General features: G+C 46.8%; 2 protein-coding genes across 4 annotated transcripts in view; one reads left to right on the forward strand and one right to left on the reverse strand.

Moving 5' to 3' along the window:
* Window positions 1-7,280, forward strand: part of ppp1r35 (protein phosphatase 1, regulatory subunit 35) — an 11,105-nt gene extending 3,825 nt beyond the window's left edge. For both annotated transcript variants that reach the window (XM_005749645.1, XM_005749646.1), the window contains exons 3-6: window positions 859-946; window positions 5,703-5,818; window positions 5,893-5,983; window positions 6,443-7,280. In XM_005749645.1, coding sequence (XP_005749702.1) covers window positions 859-946; window positions 5,703-5,818; window positions 5,893-5,983; window positions 6,443-6,744 — 597 coding nt within the window. In that variant the 3' untranslated portion in view covers window positions 6,745-7,280. The remainder of the gene's footprint in view (window positions 1-858; window positions 947-5,702; window positions 5,819-5,892; window positions 5,984-6,442) is intronic.
* Window positions 7,281-10,652: 3,372 nt separating this feature from the next.
* Window positions 10,653-16,611, reverse strand: prmt1 (protein arginine methyltransferase 1). 2 transcript variants are annotated; one of them, XM_005749647.2, is made up of 10 exons: window positions 16,503-16,611; window positions 15,017-15,103; window positions 14,783-14,938; window positions 14,632-14,695; window positions 14,412-14,554; window positions 13,838-13,925; window positions 12,200-12,315; window positions 11,943-12,093; window positions 11,357-11,478; window positions 10,653-11,285 (listed from the first exon to the last, which is right to left on the reverse strand). In XM_005749647.2, the coding sequence occupies exons 1-10, from the start codon at window positions 16,536-16,538 to the stop codon at window positions 11,202-11,204; spliced, it is 1,047 nt and encodes a 348-aa protein (XP_005749704.1). In that variant the 5' UTR covers window positions 16,539-16,611; the 3' UTR covers window positions 10,653-11,201. The 2 variants fall into 2 exon arrangements, with proteins under 2 accessions (XP_005749704.1, XP_005749705.1); XM_005749648.1 differs by having other exon boundaries at window positions 15,017-15,112; window positions 16,503-16,610.
* Between the last annotated feature and the right edge of the window lie 219 nt (window positions 16,612-16,830).

Raw genomic sequence — 16,830 nt, forward strand, 5'->3', positions numbered from 1 at the left:
AATGGATTACACGGCGGTATTTCCCTGCTTCATATTGTTGCGGGTCAGGACTGTTTGGTTTTGTTTGACAGCTACCTGCTGTTGTTCAAGGTGGCAGTGTTACGGTTGGCATGGTTACAGGGTGACGCGCTCTCTCTCTGTGTGTTTCCTGGGTGAGAGAGCACCTTTTTGTTGTTGTTGTTGTTGTGCTAAGCTAACAGGCAGAATGCTACAGGTATAGCCCTAAAGCATGTAGTCTGATGGGCAGTGTAGTCCGTGTTGCAGGGAGGATGGACCGCCATACACGTTATGTGTCTGTGAGCGAGGGAGGGAGGAAAAGGAAAAGTACGAGCTGTCTCCGAGCAGAAACGGGAGCTGGAAGCATGTAAATATAATAATAACCACTGCAGCCAAACAGAGAGCCTGACGAGCCCAGCTGTAAGTAAGCTATTAAGACTCGACTGTACACTGTGTTCCTGTTTTCCTCTGAAACAATAAGTTCTGTTGCAGCAGCCTTTCAACGCCTCTCTCTGTCTCTCACTGCAAACTTGACCCAGACAACAAAGTAAAGCTATTTTTCAGCTACGAGCCCGACACGAACCCGACGTATTAGCCAGAGGTCCCTTTACTACGGTTAGGAGCCGCAGACCTTCAGTAACAGTAATAAATCACATGAATAGCACATTCATGTAGCTGTAAAAAGCATGATAATATATTAAGTAATCCAAAGTATTCAGAATACATTACTCTCATTGAGTAACGTAACGGAATACGTTACAGAATACATTTTGGGGCATGTAATCTGTAGTGGAATACATTTTAAAAGTAACCTTCCCAACACTGTGTGTGTGTTGACATCACATTTATGTTGTCCTGCAGGTGTGTTGTAAAGAGGCAGTCATCACAGTAACACCAGAGCCTGACATCGACTCGAGCAGTGACGCCCCGTTTGAGGACTGGCTGAGAGGTGAGAGCATGCTGCTGCTGCTGCTGCTGCTGCTGCTGCTGCTGCTGTAAAGGTAAAGTCAGATGCACTTGGTATGGAAGATGCCATCGTGTGCAGGGGATCTCTGGTGGAGTCACTGTGTCAAACCTTCTCGCTCAAACTCTTGACTGTGAACAAACCTGGACCCAGCCCAGCAGAAAAAGATGTTTCCTGAGGCGGAGCCTGTCCCAGTTGGCGAGCGCAGGGTGTACTTTACACGGGTCCATCGCAGGGCCACACAGATTGTACACATTTTTTGTACCAGAGTGTCCAGCTCTGGGCCTCGAGGGCCGCTGTCCTGCAGGTTTTAGATCTTACCCTGGGTCAGCTAAGTTCATTAGCAGGCCTCTGGAGAACTTTCACAGATGCTGAGGACGTCATTTAGCCGTTTGAATCAGCTGTGATGGATCAAGGACACGTCTAACACCTGCAGGACACCGGCCTTTGAGATCATTATATTTGAATGGCTATATTGTGGTATACAGTGGGGCAAAAAAGTATTTAGTCAGCCACCGATTGTGCAAGTTCCCCCACTTAAAATGATGACAGAGGTCAGTAATTTGCACCAGAGGTACACTTCAACTGTGAGAGACAGAATGTGAAAGAAAAATCCATGAATCCACATGGTAGGATTTGTAAAGAATTTATTCGTAAATCAGGGTGGAAAATAAGTATTTGGTCAATAACAAAAATACAACTCAATACTTTGTAACATAACCTTTGTTGGCAATAACAGAGGTCAAACGTTTACTATAGGTCTTTACCAGGTTTGCACACACAGTAGCTGGTATTTTGGCCCATTCCTCCATGCAGATCTTCTCGAGAGCAGTGATGTTTTGGGGCTGTTGCCAAGCAACACGGACTTTCAACTCCCGCCACAGATTTTCTATGGGGTTGAGGTCTGGAGACTGGCTAGGCCACTCCAGGACTTTCAAATGCTTCTTACGGAGCCACTCCTTTGTTGCCTGGGCGGTGTGTTTTGGATCATTGTCATGTTGGAAGACCCAGCCTCGTTTCATCTTCAAAGTTCTCACTGATGGAAGGAGGTTTTGGCTCAAAATCTCACGATACATGGCCCCATTCATTCTGTCCTTAACACGGATCAGTCGTCCTGTCCCCTTGGCAGAAAAACAGCCCCATAGCATGATGTTTCCATCCCCATGCTTCACAGTAGGTATGGTGTTCTTGGGATGCAACTCAGTATTCTTCTTCCTCCAAACACGACGAGTTGAGTTTATACCAAAAAGTTCTACTTTGGTTTCATCTGACCACATGACATTCTCCCAATCCTCTGCTGTATCATCCATGTGCTCTCTGGCAAACTTCAGACGGGCCTGGACATGCACTGGCTTCAGCAGCGGAACACGTCTGGCACTGCGGGATTTGATTCCCTGCCGTTGTAGTGTGTTACTGATGGTGACCTTTGTTACTTTGGTCCCAGCTCTCTGCAGGTCATTCACCAGGTCCCCCCGTGTGGTTCTGGGATCTTTGCTCACCGTTCTCATGATCATTTTGACCCCACGGGATGAGATCTTGCGTGGAGCCCCAGATCGAGGGAGATTATCAGTGGTCTTGTATGTCTTCCATTTTCTGATGATTGCTCCCACAGTTGATTTTTTCACACCAAGCTGCTTGCCTATTGTAGATTCACTCTTCCCAGTCTGGTGCAGGTCTACAATACTTTTCCTGGTGTCCTTCCAAAGCTCTTTGGTCTTGGCCATGGCGGAGTTTGGAGTCTGACTGTTTGAGGCTGTGGACAGGTGTCTTTTATACAGATGATGAGTTCAAACAGTGCCATTCATACAGGTAACGAGTGGGGGACAGAAAAGCTTCTTACAGAAGACGTTAGAGGTCTGTGAGAGCCAGAGATTTTCCTTGTTTGAGGTGACCAAATACTTATTTTTCACAATAATTTATGAATAAATTCTTTACAAATCCTACCATGTGGATTCATGGATTTTTTTTTCACATTCTGTCTCTCACAGTTGAAGTGTACCTCTGGTGCAAATTACTGACCTCTGTCATCATTTTAAGTGGGGGAACTTGCACAATCGGTGGCTGACTAAATACTTTTTTGCCCCACTGTAGCTCTCACCCCTCAGCTGTAAAAAGCTATGAGGTGTCATCCCCCTGCTGGGGAGGCAGGTCGGCGGCTGGCCTGGAAACCCAAATTTGTGACTGCAGTAACTCTGGAACAAAGCGATGTAGCATTGCCAAATAGATACCACACGTTAGGCCTGCACAATAAATCGAAAATTCATTGTCATCGCAATATCAGCCTGTGCAATGGGCCCATCGCAAAAGACGACGTAAACTGCGATAATGGAGTACCTTAAAATGTTTACACACGTGCTTTAAAGAATTTACCAATCAAAGAACCCCCTTTATACATTAGACCAGTCGAATAGAGCCCTTCACGGCATTAACCAATCAAATGGATTAGAGGCCCGCCTCCTACGCAGGTGGGGAGTGAACAATGCTGCAGCAACGAGTCATAGTTGTAAAGGCTGAGAGCGAGACGCATGACGAGAACGCTACTGACTATGAACTCGTGGCTAAAAAAAATAGTACCTCGCTTATTTGGAGGTACTTTGGATTTGATAAAGACGACGTTCTCCAAACACAGGTGCTCTGCAACACTTGCCGAACATTCGTGGCAACCACCAGAGGAAACACGACTAATCTCCACCATCATCTTCAACACAACCACAGAGAACAGTTTGAAGAGTTCCAGAAAGACCGGGCTAGCTAATGTTGCTAATGTTAGACAAAGAGCGCAGCAGCAACAGCCGTCTCTGTATCAGAGTTTTTCAAGTGGAACTCCGTATGAGAAAACGTCGAAGCGCTACAAAGAAATAACAGAGGCCATTACACATTTTTGACAAAGACATGATGCCTGTAAATGCAGTTAGCAGAGACGGCTTCACCAGTCTGATACATAAAGTGGACCGGAGATAACGCATCCCCTCACGAAACGACTTTTCCCATGTCGCCATTCCACAAATGTTCGAAACATGTTTGAACTGAGCCAAGCTGAAGCTACGCCAGCACTACAGTAGTTTCCTCTCCAGTTCTGACTTACATCATAACTACTAGGTGAGAGATAAAATGATGAACAGCTGCACTGAGATCATTTGCAGTATAATTTAAGTTATGTTTACTTAAAACTAATTCTAGAGACCAGGAAGGATGTCTTTCAGGATTCAAGCCTCAGAATTTTTTTATGGGGCAATGTTTCAATGTTAAAGTGCACTTTGTTGTTACTCTGCTAACAGCAGCTTTCATTAAATAAAACTGTTGCAGTAAAACGGAAATTATGTATTCGTTTTTTGTTTGTTTTGCAATTTATTTTATCGCAAGTCATATCGCTATCGCAGTATTGATCACAGTTATCGCACATCGCAGGTTTTCCTAATATCATGCAGCCCTACCACACGTGCATTTGTTCAGACTTTGGGACGAGTGTGAATCTCACTGATCGCAACCTCAAATTCAAAGGCAGAGATTTTCAAATGTATGCCGCAGGTGCCTCTGCTGCAGGAGGCTGCCAGTATTTTACAGTTTGAGATTATGGACTGCACGGACGAAGTACTGAGCCACACCTGCTCATTCATGTGTTACGTTTTGTTTTCTCTGCACCATGTGAGACAAGCTTGTGTTGTTGTGTGTCTTTAACATTGATCACCAAGCACAATGTGAAGTGTGAGCTGCAGGGGTGTAAAGCACATCGGATCACGGTTTTAAGTCACGGATCAGCAAAAAACAGAAAATTTTAACATTTACTTATTAACTTATTTAAGTACTTTTTGCCTGTTAAAAACATTCAGCTCATTCCACACAATTATATAAAAACAAATTAAGATGCAGTGCAGGGCTTTGTATCTACCGCTGTGATATAACGAGCGGTCACGTGGCTTTCCGTTGCCCTGGAGGTCGTAGTTAGGGCAACAGAAGATGCGTGGGACAGCTCAGCCACAACGTTGAACTTTTCCTGCTCACACATGCTTGTAGTGATCTTCTCACTGAAGTGGACGCGCGACGGGATGTCATAGCACGTTCATCACAGTTCAAACTGGTGCTGTCAGTGTAAATCTTGTTAAAATGACGTTAATGCCATAACTGCATCAACGCGGTGAATCTCCGTTAACTAGTTACCGCGGATCGCCCCGTGTGTGGGGTTGCACGGCGTCAATGCTTCAACTAACACGTTGACTATTAAACCCCTTGTTTTGCAGACAGAATACGGCCTACCGTCTGCAGCTACACACCCCAGCAGCTTCTGTAACAGCTTTAGCCGTCGGGCTGGGCAGCAAAGGGCTGCTTAAATACTCCTCTGCTCCTCCACTTGGACCGCTAGCGCTGAGCATAGCTACCACTCGACAGACCCACCACGCCACCATACACATACTTTTTTCACGTGTGTGCCGAACCGTGGAGTGGGATCGGTTCGGATTTCGGATCATCCGTGATCCGTTGCACCACTGGTGGACAGTGATGCTTTTGTTCCAGCAGTCTGTGGAAGCACCGAGGCTCCGCCTCATTCACTTATTAAAAGGTTTAAGTGACTGTGTGTATGTATTTGAGACCCCACAGAGCCTTTATGTGAAAACTGTACAGCTTCCTGAAATATCAACAGCTCGTTTTTGTTTTGTTGGGGAACAGCTGAGTATCCATGGCCTTACTGGTTTACTAAACTGGATGAATGACTCAGTCTTGTCCTGTCTGCTGTTTGTTGTAGGCCTCAGACATGTGGTGGAACCTCCTGCTCCAACATCCACTCACGACCTGAGCTGTCTGGAGAGGGCGGAGCTAAACACCACCCTGGCTCTGAAGACTCGGCTTCAGTCACTGCAGGTGTGCACAGTTTTATTCAGTGGTCACTCAGCTGATTAACAGCTGCTAATGCTCATGTATCTGCTGTCCTACAGGACGCTCAGTTTGACTCCCAGAGGGCAATTCAGCAAACTCTACAGAAGTCAGAGAGCACGAAGAATCGCATCAATGCTAGAGCTACTGAAGGTAACACAGATCCTATGTTGTCTTGTTTAATGGTCACTAACAGCTGTTTCTCTGCTGTGAATGAAAAGCACCTCATTCATCCTGTGTGTAGACTTCTGATGTTGCAGGTGCAAAGCTGATGAAATCAGTAACAATCGTAATAAAGAGTCAGTCTGCGGACGCCCTCTCGAGTGACCGAATGACTCTCAGTACTTTCAGCCGTTCTCCACCACTCTAGGGGGTGTCTCCCACTTTGACCTCGAGGCCATACTGGGCCCACATGTTTCTGTATACTACGCCAGCCGCCTGGTTGTGGCGTTATAAACAAACAAAGGAGAAAAAGGCCGCAGTGTGGAGCGTTTAATAGTCCGTGGTGTGAGTGACAGGAGTAACAGGAGGGAATGTTTTCAGCAGTCTGTGAGTTGTTACTCACCTTTTTGTTGTCTGTCTTTCGTGTCCCTCTGCTCATGTCCTCTGTAGAGGTGAACGTCTCTCGCTCTCAGGTTCTCTTCACTTCGTTGGTCAGCGTGGATGTGCAGGAGGATCAGCTGATAACCCAGTTGCTCCAAGATAAGCTGCTAGCTCCACCTTCCCAGTGCCGCGGAAGGAGGAACATTAAAGGACCCTCCTCCCTGTTTTTCATAACCTCTGACCTGCTCAGGCAAAAGCCCCTTTCACCAGAGGAGGTCCCGTTCAGCCGTAAGCTCTCCACATCAGCTTGCCCCGCCCACGCGACTTTTGACCTGTACAGACGGCAGCAGTCCTGGGAGACGACGCCCTGACGGGGGACGACGCCCTGACGGGGGACGACTGCCGACTGGGATAAAGATGGACGTAGCCACTGTGACGCTGGCCGTTAGAGCTGAAACTGGAGGTGATGAGTGAGGGAAGGCTGACCTGTGAAGGTTTTCCAGAGTTGGTAGGCCCGCCCGCTGTGATCCCTTCATGTCAGAAGTGACGTCACATTTGCTTTTGTTCCACATTTTTGTATTTCTTTCCTCTCATTGTGACGATATATCAGTGCAGACGCTCGGGGCCTTCCAAAGTAAAGGAGATGACTTTGTGTCCTCGACGTGTTTTTCAGACGCAGCCTGAGATTTACTACAGGTAAAGACATGCTTAGTAAACACATTTACTGATCTATTTAGCTAAAATCATTTCAGGATAAAGTGGTCAAAGTGCATTTGTTGTAAATCTTTCATGTAACTATGTAAATGAAAACATGTTTCCTTAGAAACGGATAGAAAACGATAACAATTGATCTTATCGTGAAAAAAACATTTTCCCCTGTGTGTGCGTGTGTGTGTGTGCGTGTGTGTGTGTGCGTGCGCGTGCGTGCGTGTGTGCATGTGTGTGTGCATGTGTGTGTGCGTGCGTGGGATGAGCTCAGGTCAAAGTCATATTTTAGCATCATTTAAAAAAAACCTTCAGTTGTTTGTTTTCTCTTCGGGGCTCAGCTGCTCGTCTCTATATCAGCTCTGTTGTATAAATGAAGTCTCCTCCAACATGTTTCAGGTTTTTACGTGTTACAGTCAAAATGTCTGCCAAACTTTTTCTACAATCTCTCTCTCTCACACACACACACACACACACACACACACACACACACACACACACACACGTATGTATGGGTGGAAAGTTTTTACTGATTTGGTTTGAATAAATCTGTTTGTATATTTGTTTACTGTGTCATTTGATTTCCTGTAACGACGATGCTGTTTGAGGGTTGTTTTATTTCTGTTATTCATTTGTGTGGTTGTGTTGAAGGAGAGGTGAAGAGAACACTGCAGCACACAGACAAACTACAGGCGAGACAGCTGATGTGATGGTGGTTTATAAACGCAGCAGTCTGGAGTGAGAGAGTGGAGCTGCTCTGTCAAAGCACGCCGCTCGCTCTACGTTTGTAACTCGAGCAAAGCTTGGCTCAGATGTCAGACGCTGTACTGCGGTCATTAAGATTCAGCTGGGCCCGGTCACTGAGCCACACCTGTACACTTTTAGCTGTTGCATATATGAGAGAATGATGTTAGTTGCACAATGAATATGTGCTGCCATCTATACCAGCTAACCTGTCCCACGTTTTCAGGCCCACACACCTGACCATTTGTGTTTTGGTTTGTTTAGAAACTTCAGATAAATCATGCAGAAGTTAAATTGTTCAAAGGAATATGAATATAAAGCACTGTATACACCATCAGCACCGGCTCCCCTCAGGGCTGTGTTCTTTCTCCTCTGCTCTTCTCCCTGTACACCAACTGCTGCACCTCCACCCACCAGTCTGTCAAGCTAATTAAGTTTGCAGATGACACCACCGTTATCGGACTCATCTCGGACGGGGACGAGTCTGCCTACAGGAGGGAGGTTGAACGTCTGGTGTCCTGGTGCAGCCACAACAACCTGGTGCTGAATGCCCAGAAGACAGTGGAGATTATTGTGGACTTCAGGAAGCACACAGCTCCACTCCCCCCCATCATCCTGACTGACACCCCCATCACCTCTGTGGACTCATTCCACTTCCTGGGTACCACCATCACCCAGGACCTGAAGTGGGAGCCCACCATCACCTCCGTCATCAAGAAAGCCCAGCAGAGGATGTACTTCCTGAGGCAGCTGAAGAAATTCAACCTGCCAACACGGACGATGATGCAGTTCTACACTGCAATCATCGAGTCCATCCTCACCTCCTCCATCACCGTGTGGTACGCTGGAGCCACTATCAAGGACAAACAGAGACTGCAGCGTGTTGTGCGCTCTGCTGAGAAGGTGATTGGCTGCAGACTCCCATCTCTGCAGGACCTGCACACCTCCAGGACACTGCGGCGTGCAGCTCGGATCTCAGCTGACCCTTCTCACCCTGGACACAGTCTGTTTGACCTGCTCCCCTCAGGCAGGAGGCTCCGGTCCATTCGCACCAGAACCTCCCGCCATAAGAACAGTTTCTTCCCCTCTGCTGTTGGACACATGAACAATAACCACATGACTGTCCCCACCACTAACACATGACCCTACGCTGTGTCACTGCATCATTTCATGTTTGGCACTGATCACCACCTGCACTCATGTAATATCATGTATATATCTATCCACTTAGCACTTTAATTCTTATTTTCATGTCTATTTAAGCGTTATATGACAGTATGTTTGCACTAAGTACCTAATGTTGTAAACCTGCTCAACATTTGGCAATAAAGCCCTTTCTGATTCTGATATAAGTATTGTACAAACTCAGTGAGAGTTCACACCAAAGCTTTTGTTAGTGATGATGTGATGGGCCCGTCTATACACTCAAACCTCGGCTGTTTGATGACACGTTCACTCATTTCACCTTCATCATCCTGGTCGATGGCAGCGGATGTTTATCTAGATGGTCTCGTAGCGTCTTTCCTTCCTTCAGTTATATGAAGCAGCTGAATGTTAGAAACCAGCCCGATGGTCCTGCCCCCAAACTGCACTGCTGCCATGCTGTTTGGTTACGTTATCATGTGATCAGGCTCCCAGTATTTCACAGGCTGGTCAGCAAACTAAACGTGCTCCATCAGTGATGGGGTGTTGTGAGCTCGTCTCTCTGCAGCTGCTCCTCGGCTCTCGCGGCGAGCACCTGATGGTGGCCAGTTCATGGTGAAACAACAATGCTGAAGGTCTGTGGTCATTCGTGCTTACCCATCAGAGGCTTCATGTAGGACAGTTTAGTTGGGACTGAACCAGCTGATAAACAACGCTGACACTGTTTATGTGACACCTCTCTATCCTACCCGAGCAATCAAAGCTCTTTATACAACACTTCTCCACGCTTCGCCTACACAAGTCGTGCACATACATACTGAGGCAGCAGGGACCAACTCGGGACTAGCATCAAGCATGTGGGCGAGTGTTTGTTATACTCGAGTATTATATACTCGAGTATTATTATACTGAGATCTTCTCTGACAGCGCTTTAACACACGACTCACCGCATGTCCCCCAGACTCTTCTGCATGCACGAGAACCACGTGAGCCCAAACGTTGTTTCCCATATTCAGAGTTCGTACGTCTGAATTCAGGATGCGGGCCAGAACGTGGCATCGATCAGAACCTGTGTTTTCACTGGGAACAGTAACCAACGCTACTTCCTTTAAACTTCTAGACTTCATGGTGTGGGGATGAACAAAAGTATTTTACCAGCATAATATAATCTGCAGTATGATCATTGCTTTAACAAGGTAACAGACAGCTTTAAGATGGCCTTAAGATGTTTATGCATAGTTATCATATTAACCTTGTATTTCAGATGCAGTTATAACTATTTTATACACATTGCATATCTGTGCTTATTTTGAGTTGATGTTCGGTTCATTAAGGGTCTTAAGCTTCACTGGCGTGACTGTCAGATCTGTCAGCTTTAGCGCCTAAACAATTTCGACAAATTTAAGTTAACGGTCCAACCGATAAAGTCCTACTTTTTTGTGATCAATTAACCAGCATCTGTCCAACAGTTTCTGGCCTCATCTCTAAAGTCCCTAAATCAATTTAAGAGTGTCCAACACCCAAGGCCCAAACATGTCATGTTTAATGTAATGAGAGTCCACAGAGTGCTGTAAAATGTGAAGAACTGTTGTTCAGGGCAGTAAACACCTGAACATGGAAGCAACAATTCATTGTTTGGTGAGATTTTCTACAAAGATGCTGGGAGAGCGTCACAACTCAGAAAGTTAGATGTACAGTTTATGAATTTTATTTTTAAAAAAAAGAAAAAGTGGCAGCCAGAAACAATACAAAAGAGAAAACTGAGAATGTCAGAGCGGTCTGTGCAGAGTGCCAACACAGCTGTTACCATCGACACACTGCTCTCAAGCTGAGGAAAGGTGGAACTGAAGGGGTGTGGCCTAAAAGTCCAGCAAGAATCAGTCCAGCAACCGTCTACAAACAGCGTCCTTTCCAACGCCATGGTTACCGTTCAATGAAGGACAGGCTGAGTTTGCGTCTGTGTTAACTTCTCCCATGCAAAACAAACAGAACCCCAAAGAACCCAACGAGGTGTTGGGACAAACCTTCGTATGCTAACATACATTTTGTTGAGTGTATATGACAATGAAGCACCACGCCAATGCACTTGGAACTGAAAGCCACAAAAACCATTTAAATACTGTTAATGTTTGAACAAGTGATGTCTTTAAAATGTTGCTGCGGGAGCGTCAGACTATCGCTCAGACTCTGTATCTGTCCTCTACTAATGACAAAACAGGAACGGAGGGAAAGGCGTCTAACGCATCCTGTACTCCAGCGTCTTTGACATCTCACATAGCTGGCCCCTGAAGTCCACGTCGATGGTGAAGTCCAGGTCCCTCTGCAGAGACAGCAGGTCAGGTTACACAAAGACAAATGAATCGAAGCAAAGAGCGGCCGAGCCGTGCTTACATTGTTCTTGACATTTGGCTTCATGCTGACGGTGCCAATGATCTCCTCTCCAGTCTTCACAGTCAGGTAATCATCCAGGTAGAAGACGGTCTGCTTCCAGTGGGTGTAAGGAGACTCTGGGCCTGTCGGGAGACAGAGCGTTGGTAATCTACACCAGCCTTTATTTTAACCCGCCCCGTGTGTCACACAGTTCAGCTGACTGGCTCCAATCAGCTGACCACCCCTCGCCTGTTCACCTGTAGTCATGTGTCTGTAAAGCTAATTCTGGCTGCAGGCTGAGATGTGAGCTTCTCCTCCCGGATTCGTTGCTGTATAAATAAAACTGAATTTGTCAAAGCAGACACTAATTTCAGCTCACAGTGGTGAACCGCCGCCGTTTGCAGGAAGGTCAGTGCGTCCCGTCTGACAGAACATGAAATGTTCAGTATGTGGATGAAGTACGTGAACCCTGAGAACGCCCAGAGCAACAATCCTGCCAACACTGTAAACTCATTCAGGTACGAGACCTGCTTTCATGCAGTGACTATCAGGGCAGTAGAAAGCATGCATACTGGGACACCAGTGTAAAGACAGCAGGCACACTGACTGGTAGAGAAGCCGATCCTCTTATGGCAGCGGGTGAACTCGATGTTGAAGTAGGTAACCAACGCGTGGATGTAGTCGTTCCTCTTCACCTGGAGGCAGAACGGGGACGTGAACGTCAGGTCTTCGGCCTTCACCGTGTAGATGTCCACCTCCTAGACAAAAAAGACAAGATGCCTTCAGACCAAATGTTTCAGGTCAGCTTCAGCCACCCTCTGCCTGTCCCACATCCATTCAAGGAGCAGAGAACGATCCACCTACCCTGACGAGACAGGAGTTGCTGACCAGCTGCTTGGGGTCCACCACATCCACCAGGGGCTCCTTGATCGCCACCTCCTTGATGCAGGACATATCAAAGCCGTACACGTTCTCCCACCCTGACAGAGACAAGACCAGGTTACAGCTACAATGGTCCACAGTGTCCTCTCTGACAGACGGGTCACCGCTCTGAGCGTCTGTCACGTGCAGCGCTGTGCTCGGCTCACCTCGTCCTGTTGACGTTCTGCTAATGGCGAGCAGACTAATAACCACGTTGACAGTGTACGCTTACAAACACTGGAGCACAGCCTGAACTCGGCACCATCACAAGCTTGTATTACAGAGTGGATCCAATCTGATGGGCATTTTCATAGTTACATCACAGTGAAGCATAAAAGGAGCCGGTGCAGTGTTTTACACTCATCGCTGTATATCTGACTCTACATGCTGATGACAGTTTGAACCTAAAAGGTCAAACTGGGCTCATGAAACCTGTTCGTGTTGTGACCTTTGATGAAGGCAGGCTGACGAGGAGGCGGCGCTCTGTTGGAGAGTAATGACTTCAGACTTAAGCATTAAACAAAGTTACTTCCAACCATCTCAGACACGCAGCTACTTTCACTCAGTCTTTAGGCCCACTCAGTCCACAGCAGTCTAACTGTGCAGAGAGGTTGGTGTGGTCGGCCGAGTTCAGTCTGCTTTGTGTTCATGTGAAGTCTGCGTGTCCTCATTAGATGTGTGTGCGTCAGGTTTGTACTGCTGAGACTGTTTCAGTGCTCAGATTAATCAAAGTCACGGAAACAACAGAATTACTCTGTGTAGTAATTAAAACACTCCATTAAAGTAATCCATTACTTGTGAGTAACAGACCCAACAGTTATGACACCAGAGAGGGGAAATGCCTGCAACACGAGCAAACATTTGACCTCACAGCAGGTCACGACTGCAGCACATCAAAGCCAATCAGAGCCCACGGGTGACGGAGTGGGCCCACTGATGGACGGCTCCTGTGACGGGTCGTTTCCTTTGGTCCAGTTTGGTTTCAGATACAACCGGACTTTGTGTGACGACACAAAAACACACTCGTTTCCTTCACTGTGTGCACGCTTTCACAACGAGGTAACCTTACATGTTGGACACATGACATTTTACCACACCCACTTACTGAATTATTAGAGCGTCCTCAGAGTCGACGACACCAACGATAAACATACATTGACTTAGAAAACGACGCGTCCACAATAAAATCCTAAAACCACCTAAATGTGTTTTTCTAAAACTACAGGAAGCGATTTGGACTCAACAGGTGGGGCGAACGGCAGGACGAGGAAAAGGGAGCGCAGATTAGAATAAATGTAACAGCGGAGCGGAGCTTCCCTCCACCACAGCAGCACCGACACCGGAGACCTCACTGTGCTGGTACCTCGCTGATGTTTGGACTATAATGTTTCTGCTGCTTCACTTCATGAGTGAAGCTCCACAGCTACACTGGCTCTTTTTCCTCCCTCACATTAATGTTCACACTGAACAGTGAACCCAACGTCGAGGACTTCTTCATTTATCTGGATCTTTGTTCTTATTGTGGGACAACTGGGTGATATTGACAATGACCTGCATACAGGAAACACTCGGAGCACTCACAGTGTATTTTGTAGTCCTTATACTGTCGGTCTTCGATGGCGGTGACGTAAAGGGTTGCTCTGTCTGGAAAAATGAGTCCATCTGGTTTCTGTTATTGTATAAAGAGGGACAAATACACAAGTATTCAGAGAAAAGATCAATAAAGTCAGTATGTTCACACCAAGTGGAGCAATAAACGAGTAGCTTAAAAAACCCACAAGCTGAGCCTGGCTCAACCCAAACCCACGCATCTACAGATTTAAGGCGCATCGCAGACGTGCGACAGGAACAAAGGTTTGAGCGCACACACAAACATCACCACAGCCAACACTGTTTACACAAACAGTCACAAGGACTGTAGCTGTGACAGTTCAGTCAATCCCACACACATGGGCCAGTAGAAAGATATGCTGTCCAATATCATTACTGTTATCAGCTTCATGTAGACATGCTGTCGCAGTCCAACGCCATCATGGCGTAACCGTACTCACAAGCACACACACCTTCATAGAGAACGCATCGAATTCATGTTTTACAAACAACCACAGGACTGAAACAGGACTCAGAGCTCAAACAAACAGAAGTGCACACTTACCAGCCATTTGTCTCTGGCATAAATAACTGTATTAAGCATGGACTCATAGAAGAGACAGTAGCCCATCCACTCTGATATGATGATGTCTACTCCATCCACAGGCAGCTCCACCTCTTCCACCTTTCCTTTAATGATGGTCACCACTGCAGACACAAGAAGAGCTCAAGTATTTTTAAATATGATCACGTGACTGAAATCATGTTGGCTTCTATTTACTCACCATCATCAAGGTTGTTAGCCTTCACAATTTTCACAGCGTAGTCAGAGATGCTGCTGCACTCGATCTACGGAGATCAAACACAAACGCATCAAGAGACCGTCGCCAGCTGTGAGTGACGCCATTACCACTGATAGGTGAATCAAACACCTACCCCTATAACCTTCTTGGCTCCGGCTTTGGCAGCAAACATGCAGAGGATACCCGTCCCACTGCCCACATCAAGCACCACCTTGTCCTTAAAAAGGTGCTTGTTGTGGAACATGGAATTGCGGTACGTGAGAGTGCGAACTTCATCCTTCAGCATCTCCTACAGCACAAAGCAGGATTCATGACACACAGGTTTCCTTGAGTTACGCTCTAAACAGATTACGAACTGGAGAAATACCTCGTGAATTCCAAAGTGGGCGTATGAGTCAAAGTAGTAGTCCTTAGATGTCATGTCCTCCGCTGCAGGCTTGGCTGAGCTCTCCCCCTGGGAAACCTCACAGTAGACCAAGATCGTCTCAATTAAACATCATCTTTGCTAAACGCAGTCTCTGTATCAACAACAGGCGTGTAGGACCATGATGATGATCACTATAGTAACAAGTTTCAGGGCTGGGAACAGGAACAACTGTTCTAGAAGCAGCAACATCAAAGCAACCATTTCTACACCGTTAATAACCAAAGCTGCAGCTGCACAGTCTCCAAATAACTACTTAATGATATGATTAGAACTTCCCGTCTTAGTGATAAGAGCTGATAAATCTGACAACCAGCAGCTTTGTTGGCTCCCTTTACAATTAGATATATTAATATAGCAACTCTGTGGCAGCCTTACAGTCCAGAGTTTGTTTACACACACACCAGGTATCGGCATCATCCACAACCATAAGCATCGATCATCTCTTGCAGGGGGAAAACCCAGAACAGGGCTGAAGGCGGCAACAGCCGAACCAGTGATGTCCTATTGTGTACTCCGACAAGATGGCGCTCCACGTGCTTTAGACACGGGGGCTGAAAACACGCATGTTCCCAGTCCGGCTTCACGGACTGAGTTAAACGGGTTAGAGTTTTTAAAACAGACTCCACGCCGGGCTGAATACACGTGGCCCACTTTAACGCAAACTCTGGCCGAACAAAAGATGGTGGCACATGGCTGGTAGAAATCGCGCGCGCTTGGCCTTCCTCGATAACGCTGGGTTTCCACGTGCACACTCACGACCTCCTCTGTAGCTACCGGCTCGGGCTCAGTACAGCTAGCACGTTTGTTCACCTCTGTGAGAGGCAGAGCACCTAAAGCTGCCTACAACGTAGTTCTTTATCACCCTGAGGATGCTAACGCGGCTAGTTCAGCGCTGCTGCCGCCTGTAAACTGCACCAGAGGGAAACGATCGTGGCAGAAATCGCATGACATCTGTTAAAGAACAAGTTTATGGATAAACTGTAAGAAAATACCAAGAAAGAGTTCAACTCTGTAGCACAGCTAGCTAACGAGTTCAAAAGCTAACACGGTAGCACCCATGCGGTCCACGGCAGGCTCGCTCCATCGCCAGCAGCCGGTGACGCGTCAGCTGAAAGGACGGTTCTGTTCTTCCAGCGTCCCACAGCCGCGAGGATCAGCCGCGGCACGTGCCACGTACCGAGAAAGGCCAGACACCTCAGTCTGGCCTTTCTCGGTCACATATGTTAGATGAATGAGCGCCAACGGTGCTAAAGCTCTATTAGCCTTAGCCATGTTAAAATGGATGCATCACTAGCTGGTACGCATGTGCTAAGTAAAGGTAAAAACATAACCGTGTACGCAATGTGGCGTGGCTGTATAAAATGACCGCGTGTCGTCTCCAAAGATAAATATAAGTGAAGCTTATTTCCACACTAGAAGACCTTACCTCCATCCCTTCTGCTGGCGCCGCCATTTCGATCATCTACCCAGAGTAGCTGCGTGGGTCTGTAAGCGTCTCCCTTTGTCCCGCCCACGACGGCCAACGTTTATCTCTGATTGGTGCAGACGACAGGCCCGGCCTCCAAATCAATCCGGTTTTTAAGTGATGACGTAAAACCCTGCTTCCGGGTCCAAACTGAACTGCGTCCATTAAGACTGTTGTGTTTTTAACGTGTTTGAATACTTCCGGTCTTTTTAAGTCCCTAATAATAGTCTGTGATCACTTGGTAACCTTCACTGAAGCATCTGTGAATGAATGCAAACAATCCTGTATG

The sequence above is a fragment of the Pundamilia nyererei genome, unplaced genomic scaffold (genome assembly GCF_000239375.1).
Source record: "Pundamilia nyererei isolate P.nyererei 1_Seehausen unplaced genomic scaffold, PunNye1.0 scaffold00252, whole genome shotgun sequence".
In the NCBI taxonomy this organism is placed as follows: domain Eukaryota; kingdom Metazoa; phylum Chordata; class Actinopteri; order Cichliformes; family Cichlidae; genus Pundamilia; species Pundamilia nyererei.